Source organism: Diabrotica virgifera, chromosome 2, assembly GCF_917563875.1.
Source record: "Diabrotica virgifera virgifera chromosome 2, PGI_DIABVI_V3a".
Taxonomy (NCBI): domain Eukaryota; kingdom Metazoa; phylum Arthropoda; class Insecta; order Coleoptera; family Chrysomelidae; genus Diabrotica; species Diabrotica virgifera.
Window position 1 is genome coordinate 96,530,790 of NC_065444.1, and position 17,092 is coordinate 96,547,881.

The 17,092-nt window shown below is 30.8% G+C and overlaps 1 protein-coding gene across 1 annotated transcript in view; it reads left to right on the plus strand.

Moving 5' to 3' along the window:
- LOC114326390 (FGGY carbohydrate kinase domain-containing protein) overlaps window positions 1-17,092 on the plus strand; it is a 102,408-nt gene that overhangs the window by 36,423 nt on the left and 48,893 nt on the right. Inside the window, exons 3-4 of the mRNA XM_050642733.1 lie at window positions 10,561-10,672; window positions 15,639-15,876. Of these exons, the coding sequence (XP_050498690.1) occupies window positions 10,561-10,672; window positions 15,639-15,876 (350 nt within the window). The remainder of the gene's footprint in view (window positions 1-10,560; window positions 10,673-15,638; window positions 15,877-17,092) is intronic.

The following is a 17,092-nucleotide window of genomic DNA, read 5'->3' on the forward strand; positions in this document are numbered from 1 at the left end:
TAGAACTTTAATGAAAAAAAAAACGCTAAAAACCAATATTTTCTTCGGAGAAATTTAAAATATTGGTTTTCACTTTTGACGTTTTTTTGACATTGTGATGAAACTAATGGAAATAATAGAGAGTCCTCAATATACAAGATGAGAAATAAATAAGATGAAAAATATGGAAGTGAGAAAGTTATACCAAAGAGAGACAGATAAAATACTGGAACAGCATGAAAACAATGAGGAAATATGGAATATGGAAGAGAGATGGAAAAATTGAGAGACACGATATGGAACACTGCAAAACAAGTATGTGGAATAAGAAATAATGGGATTCCACGATTCAACTCCATAAAAAGGACAGAGAAGATGTAGCATCGTAGCATTCTTACTTTTATTCCAAGAGAAAAGTTGTGGCTCTTGAAGAAGGTCTCCATCCGGTTAAAGGTGGATCTAGCTTCTCCGATGGGCGTTCTTATCTCTTGGTTGTTGGTCCATTGTTCATTTATTATGGTGTTCAGGTACTGTATCACTATTTCTACAGGGGTTTGGTTGATGTAGAGGTGACCTTCTGTTATCTTTTTCTTGCTATGATTTTGAGCTTTGTCTTCTTTCCGTTTATATCGAGTCCTTATTGTTGACTGTAATACGTGATTTTGTTCATAAGGACTTGTAGGTCTTCTAGGTTGTCCGCAAATAGTATGGTGTCATCTGCGTACCTTATGTTATTTAGCCGGTACCCGGTTAGTAGAAAACTTTTTTTAGTTTTGTGCAAAGCTTGGATAAACATTCTTTCAGAATAGAGATTGAAGATTAGAAGAGACAAAATACAGCCTTGCCTCACTCAACGCATGATTTTAATACTAGTATGTACATTCTTTCACGGTTTTTGCTGTAAATTTTAAAGAACCGCTTGGATTGACATGAAATTTGGCATACGCATAGCTAACATGTCCAAGAAAAAAAGTGATATGGTGCCGATGTGTGCTTTTTCCCTGGGGGTGACTTTCACCCCATCTCGGGGGTGAAAAAATATATGTCCAAGATAAGCCCCGAAATGGATAAACTGGCTAATTTTAAGCAACCTTTGTTCTATACAGTTTTTTCACAAAATCAATACTTTTCGAGTTATTTGCAAGTGAATATGTTCATTTTTCAACAAAATACCACGTTTTTAGACGGTTTTTCGCAAATAACTCAAAACGTAAGCATTTTGCCGAAAAAATATTCTTAGCAAAACTATAGCCTATAAAAAAATGAAAAAAACAGTGTATATATTAGGTCTATATACCTAGCAAAAGCAGAGTTATAGCTAATGAAAAATAGGTTCATATTCGAAAAATTTTAAATGGAATAATTCAATGTGAAATATCCAAATACTGAAGCATTCTTGGGGAAAACACATTACAACTTTTTTAAAGTGTTTAAAAAAGCTTTATTTCTGTTTTTATAAAAAAAATTTCTAGCATCAAATGTAAGCAAGTTACGCTCAAAATAAAGTAGGTCCCTTTTGTTTTGGCAAAAAAAAATCTGGAAGATCACCCCCCAATTCTTCTTCTTAAAGTTCCCTCTCCTATCGGAGGTTGGATATCATAATGGCTATGGTCACTTTGTTGGCTGCTGCTCTGAATAGTTGTAATGAACTACAGTTAAACCATTCTCTAAGGTTCCTCAGCCAGGAGATGCGTCTTCTTCCTATGCCTCTTCTTCCTTGGATCCTTCCTTGCATAATAATTCTCAGCAACTCATATTTTTCTCCTCTGGTAATGTGACCCAAATATTCCAGTTTTCTAGTTTTTATACTTTTCATAATTTCTAACTCCTTATTTAAACGTCGTAGCACTTCAACATTGGTAATCCTTTGAACCCACTGAATTTTCAATATTCTTCTGTAACACCACGTTTCGAACGCTTCTATTCTTCTTATGTGTTGTCTCTTCAATGTCCAAGCTTCCATTCCGTATAGCAATATAGAAAATATGTAGCATCTTAGAGCCCTCAATCTGAGAGGCAACTGAAGGTCTTTGTTTGTAAGCAGTGTCTTCATTTTTATAAATGCTTGCCTTGCAGTTTCAATTCGGACTTTAATTTCTTTGCTTTGGTCATTTTTGTCATCAACCCAGGTTCCCAGATATTTGTATGTCTTAACTTTTTCTATTTGGGTTTGCTCTATCATTAACCTTTCATTTCCATGTTCTGTTTTTGAGACAATCATAAATTTAGTTTTTTTCTTGTTTATTTTTAGTCCGTATCGAATGCAATAATCGTTAATTCCATTTAGCAATTCTTGTAGTGATTCCAGGGTGTCTGCCATTATAACGGTGTCATCAGCGAATCTTATGTTATTTACTATTCTTCCGTTTATAGAGATTCCATCACTTAGCTCCGCTATCGCTTCCTGAAATATGGCTTCACTGTACAGGTTAAACAGTAGCGGCGACAGAACACAACCCTGTCTTACTCCTCTCTTTATATCAATATTCTCGGACTCCTGTTCTTCTATCTTTATATTGGCCTTTTGATTCCAATACAGATTGATGATAATTCGTAAATCTCGTCTGTCTATATCTCTGTTTTTCAATAATTCTATTAGTTTTTCATGTCGGACCCTGTCGAACGCTTTTTCGAAGTCGATGAAACAGGAATAAATATCCAGGTTCATATCTAAGCATCTTTGAGAGAGGACATTAAACGCAAACAATGCCTCTCTTGTTCCAAGTCCTTTGCGGAACCCAAATTGGGTATCATCCATATCATATTCTAGCTTTCTGTATAATCTTCCATGAATCACCTTTAGAAATATTTTGAGGGTATGGCTTATTAGTGATATTGTCCTATAGTCCGAACAATCTTTGGCGTATATTGTTTTTGGTATTGTTACAAAGGTGGACACCAACCATTTCTGAGGGATTAGCACTCCCCAATTAGCAACTTAAATGAAATTAATCGTTACCGCTTCACCAGTTACTTTATTTATGTTGTGTTTATATGATCTGTAAGTTTCATCGATTCAAATTGCTTATTTTTAAAAAAATTTGGTTTTAAAATAAAATTTTTAAAAATTTTTATTTTGAAAAAAATGCTTTTTTTTCGAAATACCTAAAAATTGTTAGAGATACCAAAAATCTTAAACAACAAAAAAGTTGGCTTTACTTTTCTGAATATTTTGTATTTTTTTGTTTTTTTGTAAGACAAAAATTGGTTAAGATTCAGTGTTTCTAAATTTGCATTTGAAAGAGCACAGCTCTTTCAAAAACAAGGACCTTGAACCGATGAAACTTACAGATCATATGATCAATACATACGCGAGTAAAAAACTTGTGAAGTGGTAACAATTAAGTTCATTTGAAATGCTAATTAGGGGATGATTTTCCCGATTTCTTACTGAAAAAAAGGGTTCAACTTTATTTTGAGCGTAACTTGTTTACTTTTATTGTTAAAATTTTTTTAAAAAAACAAAATTAAGTATTTTTTAAACACTTTAAAAAAGTTAAAATGAGTTTTCCCCAAAAAATTGCTTCGTTTTTTGGTTATGGTACGTTGAAATAATCGATTTAGAATTTGACGAATATGAACCTATTTTTCATTAGGTATAACTCTGCTTGTACTAGGTATAGTGACCTAATATATACACCACGTTTTTCACTTTTTTACGTGCTATATTTTTGATAAGAATTTTTTTTTCGACCAAATACTTACTTTTTGAGTTATTTGCGAAAAACCGTACGAAAACGTGGTTATTTTGTAGAGAAATTAACATATTCACTCGCAAATAACTCGAAAAGGAATAACTTGGTGAAAAAACTTTATAGAACAAAAGTTGCTTAGAATTAGTCATTTTATCCATTTCCGGGCTTATTTCGAACATATATTTTTTACCCCCAAAAGGGGGTGAAAATCACCCCTAGGGCAAAAGCAGACATCGGTACAATATCACTTTTTTTCTTTGACATGTTAGCTATGTGTATGCCAAATTTCATGTGAATCCAGGCGGTTCTTTAAAATTTAGAGGTTTTGCAATATTTTACCTTTAAAGAACGTACTATATATACAGGGTGTAACAAAAATACAGGTCATAAATTAAGGTACATATTCTAGGACCAAAAATAGTTCGAATGAACCTAACTTACCTTAGTACAAATATGCACATAAAAGAAGTTACAGCCCTTTGAAGTTACAAAATGAAAATCGATTTTCTCGAATATATCGAAAACTATTAAAGATTTTTTATTGAAAATGAACATGTGGTATTCTTATGGCAGGAGTATCTTAACAAAAAATTATAGTAAAATTTGTACACCCCCTAAAAATTTTATGGGGTTTTGTTCTCTTAAACCCCCCCTAAACTTTTGTGTACGTGCCAATTAAATTATTGTTATGGTTATTAGTTAAATTCAATATTTTTAAAACTTTTTTGCCTCCTACTATTTTTTCGATAAGGCAGTTTTTATCGAGATGCTGCTTCTTTTTTAATATGTTTACATAAAAAATTTATGGGGGTTTTGTACCTTTAAACCCCCCAAATGTTTGTGTACGTTCCAATTAAACTATTACTGCCGTACCATTAGTTAAACACAGTGTTTTTAAAACTTTTTTGCCTCTTTTTATTTTTTTGATAAGGCACCTTTTATCGAGATGTGGCTTCTTTTTTAAGATGGTTCAAAATATACCTAAAAATGTAAATCATAAATAAATTTTCATATTATTACTAAGTCTCCATAATCATACTTAACCATATACAAATATGTGGTGGATTTGACAAATATTCAAAATATCTCGAAAGAAACTGACTTTTCAAAAAAGTACTAAGAGGGAAAAAATGTTTTAAAACATTGTGTTTAACTAATGGTACTACAATAATAATTAAATTGGAACGTACACAAAAGTTTGGGGTGGTTTAAAGGAACCAAACCCCCACAAAATTTTTAAGGGGTGTTCAAATGTTACTATAATTTTTGTTTAAGATACTACTGCCATAAGAATGCCACATGTCCATTTTCAATAAAAAATCTCTAGTAGTTTTCGATATATTGAAAAAAATAGATTTTCATTTTGTAACTTCAAAGGGTTGTAACTTTTTTTATGTGCACATTTGTACTAAGGTAAGTTAGGTTCAATCGAACTATTTTTGGTCCCAGAATATGTGATTAAATTTATGACTTGCATTTTTGTTACACCCTGTATATTCGGTGTGTTCATCTTTAACCCTGAGATTTGCGGTCTGATTCCAGTAAAGGTTTCTAATAACTATTCTCAGATCTTATTTGTTAATTCCTGCTTCTTTTAGTATTTGCATCATCTTGGCGTGCCTTACTCGATCAAACGCTGTATACGTCGCAATTGACGTCTCTTCATCTCTGGAATAAGACTTGTATTGAGAACAAAGCCTCTCTCCTACCAACAGCATGTATGAACCCGAACTGGTTGGGAAAAATTTAGGGAAAAACTGTTTAAATATTTTCAAATCCAACCTTCCTTTGTATTTCTACCAATAAGTGGAGAGCTTCGTTTGCAGGTGGCAACATTTCCACCAATATAACATAATAAGATATTTTAGAATAGAATGACATAACATACCTTCATGAGGGGCATAGGAAGAGTAAAGGGTAATTGAACTGAAGTAGTAGAACATCGAAATAAAAAATAATATTTTTAGAAAAAAAAAATACACTCTGGACCAAAATTAACCGGCCACCTTAAAAATGGGTAATTTTTTATGTCTTATATCTCCTAAACCTGTTGTCCGATTTAAGTGATTTTTTTAATATGTTATAGCCTTATTCCTTGACAATATCGTTATAATAATATTGTGGCTAAACAGGTAAATTTTCATTGTATACCGGGAACACGAATCAAACTGTGTTTTTTTCTTAAAGTTTGCATCACCCTGTGGAAAATTCTAGCTTTTGTAGAATACTGAAATTAAAACCTAACTATAGCCTCATGATTTCTCAACATTTTGTTGTTTGATTGATTCGCTTATGTTGGATAATAAAAAAGTTAGGTGCTTTAACAACTAGACATGTTTTTTTATCAATACAGGATATTTTTAAAAAATGTTGGTAAAGTTTAAGGGGTAATTCTGCATGAAAAAATAATGACAGTTTTCTTTATAAACACATGTCCGCAAATGCGTCGTTTTCGAGATATGGGGTGTTGAAATTTTTCTGACAAACTGACGATTTATTTATTACTTTCAAACCGGTTGAGACGGTTATGTACTTTATGCACATAAAATTTGGTGATTAATTATTTATATGGGAAATAAGCCACAATTAAAATGAAAAAAATAATTTTATTAACGTTTCGACGCCCAAATCGGGTGCCGTTGTCAAAATACAAAATATTACTAAAATAAACTAAAGTGTTGTTGCTAAGCAAAAAAATTCTTCTAATAATTTATTTAATCTCACTCATTTATATTGGCAATTCAGACATATATTATACATTTTAAAGTAGAAGACTTTAAAATGATATTGCCAATATTTATGAGTTGCGTTCCTGGGACGACTTACTGAAAGATAGTTCATTCGATTACATGAAATTAACCCCAACTCAAGAATATCCGTCATAAAAAATTATAGCATGTGATATGTCTTTAAAAAGACAACCAAATGCAACGACAGTAAAATTCTCGCGTTAGAGACTTCATAGTAAATCACAAGGGAAAACCAGGAAAAAAACCTGTGATACTATCCCGACATCGTAAGTATTTGGTCTTACATTAATTTACTCTCAAAAAATAATACCAAATTCTGACTTGTAACATGTTTAAATTATAAATAATATTAATAATACTAGATATATAAGTAATACTAAAATATAAAATATGTACTAGCTCGATATTATTGACTTACTAATCTTGGTATTTTCTTTCTATTGACTTCCTCTTTCAGTATGGGTAACCACATCCTACTGCATTCTACCGAGGAATTTGCGACACAATTGGTTTCATTTAGCATAATTAGAGCCGCTTCTTTGATTTTTCTCTTTTTACTATCTGATTCTTTCAGGACTATACTTGAATCTCTCCACTGAACTCTATGTTCATTATCCCATGCGTGTTGACATATTTGAGATCTCTCAAATTCTCTATTTTTAATATAAGATTGATGTTCACTTATTCTAACGTCTAATGGTCTTGATGTCTCACCTAAATAAAATTGTTCGCATTCACAAGGTATTTTATAAATGCAATTCTTTGTTCTTTCTTAATCATTGTTAGGTTTAGTTTTAGATAGAATAGATCTCAATGTGTTTGTTGTTTTGAATGTTGTTGAAATGTTGAATTTATTTCCTATTGTTTTAAGTTTCTCGGATAGTCCTTTTATATATGGTATTGATATTTTCTTCGTATTATTTCTGGTGAATGTTGTAGGATCCCGTTCTAAGTTGTTCTGTTCCATTCGATCCAATCTTGACAATTCCTTATTTATAAACGATAAAGGATAATCATTTTTTAATAAAACAGATGTTAACAATTGTTTTTCTGCTAAAAAGGAATTTTCGTTAGAACAAGTAATTTTGGCTCTATCATATAAGGATTTAATGATTCCCTTTTTAACGTTGATGTTGTGATTTGACTTGTAATTGAGATATCTGTTGGTGTGTGTTGGTTTTCTATACACTTGAGTCTCATATCCAATATCCTTCTTTGAGATCAAAACATCGAGGAAAGGTAGGCTGTTATTGTATTCCTTTTCCATTGTAAATTTTATTGTCTCTTCTTGATCGTTTATAATATTCAGGAACGTATCCAACAATTCTGATCTATGAGGTCATATTGAAAACACATCATCTACATATCTCCACCATACTGTGGGTTTTAAATTTTGTTTAGAAATAATATTAGTTTCGAAATCCTCCATAAATATATTAGCCAATAATGGAGATAAAGAAGAGCCCATTGCTAGACCAAAATTTTGTTTATAGAATTCATTGTTTAGTTGAAAATAGGTATTATGGGTACATAATGTCAATAACTCCATTATAGCTGATACATTTAGTCTTGTCCTAGTTGCCAATGTATTATCATTCTCTAATTTCGTTTTGATTATGTTTAAAGTTTTATCTAATGGTACATTTGTAAATAAACTGTTTATGTCAAAACTTACTAAAATATTATTTGGATTAAATTCAATAGTTGACAATTTGTTTAAAAAATGTTTTGTATTTTTTATAAAAGTGTCATCATTATTAGCAAATGGTTTTAGAATGTTTAATAAGAATTTTGATAGTTCACTACAAGGAGAATTGATGGTACTACAAATGGGTCTAAGTGGTATGTTCGCTTTATGAATTTTCGGCACTCCATAAAAATGTGGTGTCTTACTGTAGTGAGGTGTCATTAATTTTCTTTGATAGTATGTTAGATCATTTTTAAATTTGAATAAAGTTCTATATATTTTGTTTTCCAGTGTCTTCGTTGGATCCTTCGTTAATTTGCTATAAGGTCCATTTGTAATTAGATCTGTAATTTTGTCCTCATATTGTATTTTATTCATTATTACAGTTGCATTGCCTTTATCCGCTGGTAGGATTGTTATGGAGTCATCATTTCTTAAAGTTTTTAAAGCTTTCATTTCCTCTTTGCTGATGTTCTGTTCAATTTGATTAGACTTTTCCAATTCAAGTTTACATAGTACCCTATATTGTTCTTTTTCATGAGTTGGTAGACATTGGGATATTTTCTCCACTGAGCTGATTATGTCTAATTTTGGAATAGATGGATGAGTAACAGCATAGTTTAAACCTTTTGACAATACCAAATTTTCCGTTGCATTTAAATGTCTATTCAGTGGAGAGATTCAAGTATAGTCCTGAAAGAATCAGATAGTAAAAAGAGAAAAACCAAAGAAGCGGCTCTAATTATGCTAAATGAAACCAATTGTGTCGCAAATTCCTCGGTAGAATGCAGTAGGATGTGGTTACCCATACTGAAAGAGGAAGTCAATAGAAAGAAAATACCAAGATTAGTAAGTCAATAATATCGAGCTAGTACATATTTTATATTTTAGTATTACTTATATATCTAGTATTATTAATATTATTTATAATTTAAACATGTTACAAGTCAGAATTTGGTATTATTTTTTGAGAGTAAATTAATGTAAGACCAAATACTTACGATGTCGGGATAGTATCACAGGTTTTTTTCCTGGTTTTCCCTTGTGATTTACTATGAAGTCTCTAACGCGAGAATTTTACTGTCGTTGCATTTGGTTGTCTTTTTAAAGACATATCACATGCTATAATTTTTTATGACGGATATTCTTGAGTTGGGGTTAATTTCATGTAATCGAATGAACTATCTTTCAGTAAGTCGTCCCAGGAACGCAACTCATAAATATTGGCAATATCATTTTAAAGTCTTCTACTTTAAAATGTATAATATATGTCTGAATTGCCAATATAAATGAGTGAGATTAAATAAATTATTAGAAGAATTTTTTTGCTTAGCAACAACACTTTAGTTTATTTTAGTAATATTTTGTATTTTGACAACGGCACCCGATTTGGGCGTCGAAACGTTAATAAAATTATTTTTTTCATTTTAATTGTGGCTTATTTCCCATATAAATAATTAATCATAAAAATGCCACAAGGAAATAGCTTCAAAAATTTCGTGAGTTTTAATACGTAGTGATTACACATTTTTGGCATGCAATTAAGCCTTTAATATTCACCATTGGCGCGCATATGAGTAATATGATGGCTCATACCGTATGCACGCCAATGGTGAATATTATATTCGTATTTGTATGTCAAAAAATATGCAATAACTACGTCGTAAAACCCACCAAATTGCATTTGCATGTCTCAACCGGTTTTAAAGCAATAAATAAATCGTTAGTTTGTCAGAAAAATTTCAACACCCTCTATCTCGGAAACGAAGCATTTGCGGACATAAGTTTATAAAGCAAACTGCCATTATTTTTCATGCAGAATTACTCCTTAAACTTTGCCAAAATTTTTTAAAAACACCCTCTATTGATAAAAAGCATGTCTAGTTGTTAAAGCACCTAACTTTTTTATTATCCAACATAAGCGAATCAATCAAACAACAAAATGTTGAGAAAGTATGAGGCTATAGTTATGTTTTAATTTAAGTATTCTTCAAATGCTAGAATATTCCACAGGGTGATGCAAACTTTAAGAAAAAACACAGTTTGATTCGTACACCCGGTATATAATGAAAATTTATCTGTTTAGCAATAATATTATTATAACCATATTGCCAAGGAATAAGGCTATAACATACTAAAAAAATCACTTAAATCGGACAACAGGTTTAGGAGATATAAGACATAAAAATTACACATTTTTAAGGTGGCCGGTTAATTTTGGTCCAGAGTGTAGTAAAAGAAAATAAAAGTTAACAAATGAACGAAATCTTAAGAAATTTGGAAAATATTCGAAGTTTAAAAATCTATATTTAAAATATCTATCGTTTATGACGTTAAAAAATGATACTTTCAAAACGTCAAATCAAAATAATTTTAAAAAGTAAAGAGACAATGTGGTTGTATCTCAGGTTCAAGATTACCAAATTCCTAAATTAATTATTAATTCTAGATCGTGGTCCAAAAGGTTCAGCCAGACAAAATAAAAGGAATTGGTTTTGACGCTACCTGTTCTTTGGCATGTTTCGACAAAAGTGGAGCACCACTTACTGTGAGCCCAAGTGGTAAGGAAAATATTTTTTTAATTATTGTAAGAGGAAAGTTAATGTATAAATCAGTAATAACAAACTTTGAAGTTTACCAATAGTCTTGCATTGATATTAACTATGTAGATCTCTATAAATAAATACACTAACAATAAAACATTTAAAAAAACTTTGGTTTTTAGTATCTCCACAAAATTTATCATAAGTAAATGTCACTACACCTATTTCGTCAGAGTGCCTGTCTCAAGTGATGTATTTTATTTTTACTGTATGTCTTCACTTTAAAGTCTTTAACTGAATAGGTTGAATAGTGGGGAGCTGTTTGTCTCAAGTTGGTCATTCAGAATTATATCCGTATTTTTAATTTTTTAATTTCCATAACTTCTAATAAAAATAGCTTAGGGCCTTTATTTTGAATATGAAGAATTTGAAAGTGTTCATTAAAAGAATGATTATGACTTAGAAGGTGAAGTGTGTACGTAGAATCTGATTTTCCATTATTGAAATTGTGTTCTGCTTTACATTTGTCAAAGGTTCTGCTAATTTGACCGATGGAACTAGTATATGTATAGTTAATTAAAAATGTTTTTTGAACTCGGGAGCGAACTAGTGAGCTTCGCGCTAGGGCAGTTTATTTCCATTACTTGCTCAATTCTAACTTTCATCCTCCATCAACTTCCAGTTTAGATCTTATTAATTCTTTTTATATTCTCATAATTTAATATGTCAATTATGATTTGACTACTTGTATCATAATGAGCTTCATTGATATGATACAGATTTTCATGATGATACAGAATTTTAACCAATAGAATCACGAGATGACATTTGCGATAAAGGTAACACATGCGCAGTGACCAACTGACCAATGCCGAGTCAAATACATACGAAATAATGGGGAAGAATTGTATGTTTTAAGTGTGTAAATTTATTTTAAATTCACACCCAAAAATCAGAATTGTGCATTTTGAAACTACATATTTGGCTTAAGGCCATCAGTACATAATTCGCAAATATTTTACGGCTATCCCTACTTTTTCTGTCTACACGGCAAAGTACGTGTAGTAAAATTCTCACTGGTATGGATTTGTAAACATTAGGTACTACTTGACCATGTCATCATTAACTTTAAAGAGATGGCTTTTGAATGTTCTTGGATAACTGTTACTTGTATAATTGCAAATTATTAATTCAGTTAATAACAAATATGATTTCACTAATTGTGTATTCAGTGATTGTAATAAGTAATTTATATACTATACAAAAAAAACTAATACTCAATTGAGAAAAGAGGAAAAGTGTTACAGTGATTTTTGAAGTTATACTTCTTTAGGCGCGATTGAGGGTGAAATTTTATTAATCTGCGCGCATGCGCACATAGACAGTATGGAGTTCGTTACTAAATGTTTTAATTTATGTATGTATCAGTCCAGAAAAGGTGTGGAAAGGATATATATTAGTGTTTTTAAATATATTTTTCTATAAACGTGTTAAAAATGCAATTTATAGCACTCCATAGGAGCGTTAAAAATGCTACTTTAAAGCACCAGTGCTTTAAAAATTTTAAGGCACTGCAGTTAAAAGTGAATTATCAAATTGTGAAACGTCAAAATATTTATACTTCATTTATTAACATTAATATTAATAATACAACTTGCGCAATTTGAAAAAGGTGGTTTAAAAGGTTTTTTTTAAATTTAATTTAAACTGTATTATTGCATTTTTAACACGTTTGTAGAAAAAATTTTTATAATTTGTTAGAATATACAAAAATAAAAGTAGATGTTATTCTATAGTTGTTATGATTTACGTATTGACAGTATAGGCAGTTTTGATGTAATGTCAAGAAAAATATAAAAATGGAATATCAGTCAAGTTCAAGTAAAAGTTTTTGTAGGTATTGTCCTGTAATTGAGAATGAATAAATTATAATTGTTGATACATAAGACGTTTGAAAAAAAATATTGTATGATATAGGTGTTAAAAAGTACATTTTTAAGGCACTCATGTGAATTGCAGAATGAGCGAAGCGAATCTTTCACATACGTGCCTTAACCTTCGGAGTACGAAGACTGGGTCAAGCGTGACCCGAAATTCACTTATTTCTTAATATTTTATGAAATAATTTTTTTACAAATCCGTTTGTTCGTAAGTTCTCCTTATTTTTTTCAATCTATTTTTTCGTATATAATTCGTGAACATGCAAATTACAGTTTTTCCTCTACGTAACATATATGATGCCGGGTCAGTCCTGACCCGGTCTTCGGATTTCGAAGAATATTTTCAATATGTTTGTAGGTACACGTAAATCGCAGCCGTCTCTGTTTACGGGTATACGTATTCAAATATATGGCCGGAGCGAATTTACCTATGCCCGTTTTCTGTAAGGTATTAAAATCTGGCCGCCGGAGCGAACTAGTATATGCCCATGGGGAACCATCTTAAAAAATTTAAATACAATAATTTAGGATTATAATTGTTATGTTTGTTTGTTTTTTGTTGAATTAAAATATTGTTTAATAATACTGACTATTTAAAACATCCTTCTAAATAAAATGAGAATGGGTCACGATTGACCCATCATCGTAATCTAAGTAAGTCAAATAATCTTCGTACTCCGAAGGTTAAAATTGTGCTTTTAACATTTATATCATAAATAACTATTATTATAATTTTTGTGTATTTGGACTTGTCTACCTCGGGAATAAGATAATAAGTAATATTTAAAGTATTTTATAATTCACTTCGTATATTTTTCACTATGTCTGAGAAATCTTGTAGCCCGTATAAACAAAATGGTATAGCTCAGTGGTAGAGCATTGGGCTGGAGATCAAGAGGTCCCCGGTTCAAATCCTGGTGTTTTCTAATCTTTTTTTAATTTTTGGTATTGTTTTAATAAAAATTTTTGGAAAGTAGTAAGTAAAAATTAATTTAATCTTTAAATAAAATACAAATAAACTGTCCGAAAGTATATTTATTTCATTGAAATCATATTTAGAAGTATAACTTCTTACGTGCGTAAAAAGTACACACACATTATTTTTTTATTAATATATTGTTACTATGGAACGCTTACAATTGTGAACATCTTTAACAACAAAATACTTGGATCACAGAATATATTATCCTGATGTATTATCTGCTTGCATCTTCCACAAATAATACACAATAAATAATTTTTTATTAAGGGGATAGGTACGTATTTTCGGCTGCAATTCTATTCAAATGGGGCAATTCATTTTTTTCGAATCCTGAAAAAACTAATAAGTATTTTTGAAAAATTTAAACGCAGAATGAAAGATTGCGTTATTAGCGAGGGCCGAAAGTCCCTGAAAACTTCTATAATGTTTATTTTAGTAAATTTAAATGTAGTGTGAAAATGTAGTGTGATTTTTAATTGCAAATATCTCATTCAAAAGAAACTTTTTATTTATTCTACGGCACTTTCGGCCCTATAATTTAGTCTTTCATTCTGCGTTTAAATTTTTCAAAAATATTTATTGGTTTTTTCAGGATTCGAAAGAACACAATGTCCGTGGTAATATTTTCAAAATCTATCTTTGTCTTATAACGTACTCAGTCGAATACAATATTGTCAGCATATTGTCAGGAATCGGGAATATTTTGAGTTGTTGATTAAATAATATTGATATACATATAGTGTATTTGATAAATAATTGATTTAAGACGTGAACTTAATAAAAAGTTATTTATTGTGTATTAATTGTGGAAGATCCAAGCAGAGAATACATCAGGATAATATATTTTGTGATCCAAGTATTTTGTTGTTAAAGATGTTCAAAATTGCAAACGTTCCATAGTACTTTAACACTTTTCCTCTTTTCTCGATTGAGTATTAGTTTTTGTTGTACATATAAATTATTACAATCACTGAATACATATTTAGTGAAAAAATTATCACATTTATTAACTGAATTAATAATTTGCAATTATACAAATAACAGTTATCCAAGAACATTCAAAAGCAATCTGTTTAAAGTTAATCATGACATTGTCAAGTAGAATGACATTCTAGTAATGTTTACATATCCATACCAGTGTGAATTTTACTACACGCAATTTGCCGTGTAAAGACGGAAAAAGTAGGGATAGCCGTAAAATATTTGCGAATTATGTACCGATGGCCTTAAGTTCACGTCTTAAATCAATTATTTATCAAATACACTAAATATCAATATTATTTAATCAACAACTCAAAATATTCCCGATGCCATGTCAAATATTTAAAATTGTCACTGATTGTTACTGTCTGACTGACAATATGCTGACAATATTCTATTCGACTGAGTGCGTTGTGATAGATTTGGAAAATATTACCACGGACAGTGTGTTCATTTTTTTCGAATCCTGAAAAAACCAATAAATATTTTTGAAAAATTTAAACGCAGAATGAAAAACTAAATTATTACCGAGGGCCGAAAGTGCCGTAGAATAAATAAAAAGTTTCTTTTGAATGAGATATTTGCAATTAAAAATCACACTACATTTTCACACTACATTTAAATTTACTAAAATAAACATTATAGAAGTTTTCAGGGACTTTCGGCCCTCGCTAATAACGCAATCTTTCATTCTGCGTTTAAATTTTTCAAAAATACTTATTAGTTTTCCCAGGATTCGAAAAACAACGAATCCCCATTTGAATAGCATTGCAGCCGAAAATACGTGCCCATCCCCTTAAATGTTAATAAAAAAAACCATAAGGCAGTACAAATTTCGATACCAACGAGATGGTACGCGTTTTATATTGACTTACCCTAGATAATTCCAGTTAAAAAATAGCGGCGAGTAATTTTTTCGATTTTTCAAGTAATTTTTCGGCTTCGTTTTGTGGAGTATATACCAATTACCTCTTTGTCATCAAACTTTTTTTACTTTGTCATAAATCATAAAGTATTAACAAAAAAATAAATTAAATTAAATCTAATTTGAAACTTCCGTTAAAGTTATTAATATTTTTAGGAAATAATCAACAGAACGTAATCCTCTGGCTGGACCACAGAGCCGTGAACGAAGCCGCGGAAATTAATAAATTGAACCATCCTGTTCTGCAATATGTTGGTGGAAAGATCTCTCCTGAAATGGAAACGCCAAAATTGCTTTGGCTCAAAAGGAATATCAAGGACACTTGGGACAAAGCTGGTTGGTTCTTCGACTTGCCCGATTTCTTAACATGGAGAGCGACTGGGGCAGATTCAAGGTAGTACCAAGTTTAAACAAAAGTTATTAATCCTTGGGCACACCATTAAAAAAATTATTACCTCCCTCATGAGACTTTCTTTATTCAGTTATTCATGTCAAATCGGACAAGTTTTATATTTTGGAAAATTTTCGGGAGGGGGCGCTTCGTAAATATAGAGGATTCTAAATTTTGGTGCATCCGACAACTGGAGTACCTACCCTTAAAATTTGTCGGACAATATTACCAGTTACTTAATTGTAAATATTTTTATCTAACAATCTTGAAAAATTCTGCTGTAAATCTGCTGAATAATTGAATAAAAAAGGTCTTATGAGAGAGGTATTTTTTTAATGGTGGGCCCAAAGACTATACGTTTATATTAGGTACACTAATATATTTAATGGATCTGGAAACCAATGTTAACGAGAATATTTTCAATTTTGCTTGAAATCATCTAGCAGCGAACATTAATTTCTTAAATATTACGAATTTTTCACATTTTTTGTCATCGTTTATCTTATGCATCCTACGATTCTGTTCTGAATTTATTTATATCTTGTTAAATTTTTATAATATCCAATCATACACAATAAATATGCAACATACAATACACAAACACCCACACATACACAATCGCGTAAAGCGCATACAAATAATTCAGAAACACACAGAATCATAATTAGAATTTGATGTTCCATAGGACAAACAATCCACCCTCAGATCTTTTCAGACAGGTTGTTGCCTACAACACCGCGGCCAAGTAAGTCAATTTTCGATATTGAAAAGACAACCTAAGTATGTGAAGATTATGAGAAACATGTATGAGAGAATCCTAACACGTTTTGGGACAGGTATGGGAGATACTGATAAATTTTATGTGAAAATAAGATTGCTCCAAGGCTCGGTACTTAGCCCTTATTTGTTCTTATAAAATTATTTGTTTGATCAGATAAAAGCAAAACTACAGGTTAGCATTCACTGGTGCTTACTGTATGCTGATAATGTAGTGTTAATAGTAAATACTGAAGGCGATTTAGAACAAAAAGTGGAACAATTTAGACAAGTGCTTAAGGTGATACGGTAGCGATCAACAGGTAGCCAAAACGCGTTCCAAGATTGCGGCTGTAATTTTGAATATTTTTTCGAGATATTTGGCACACGTATTCGTAATATAATAAAGAATAGCGGTACAGAGCCCAATTTTAAAAATATATTAATATGTGGAAATTACTCT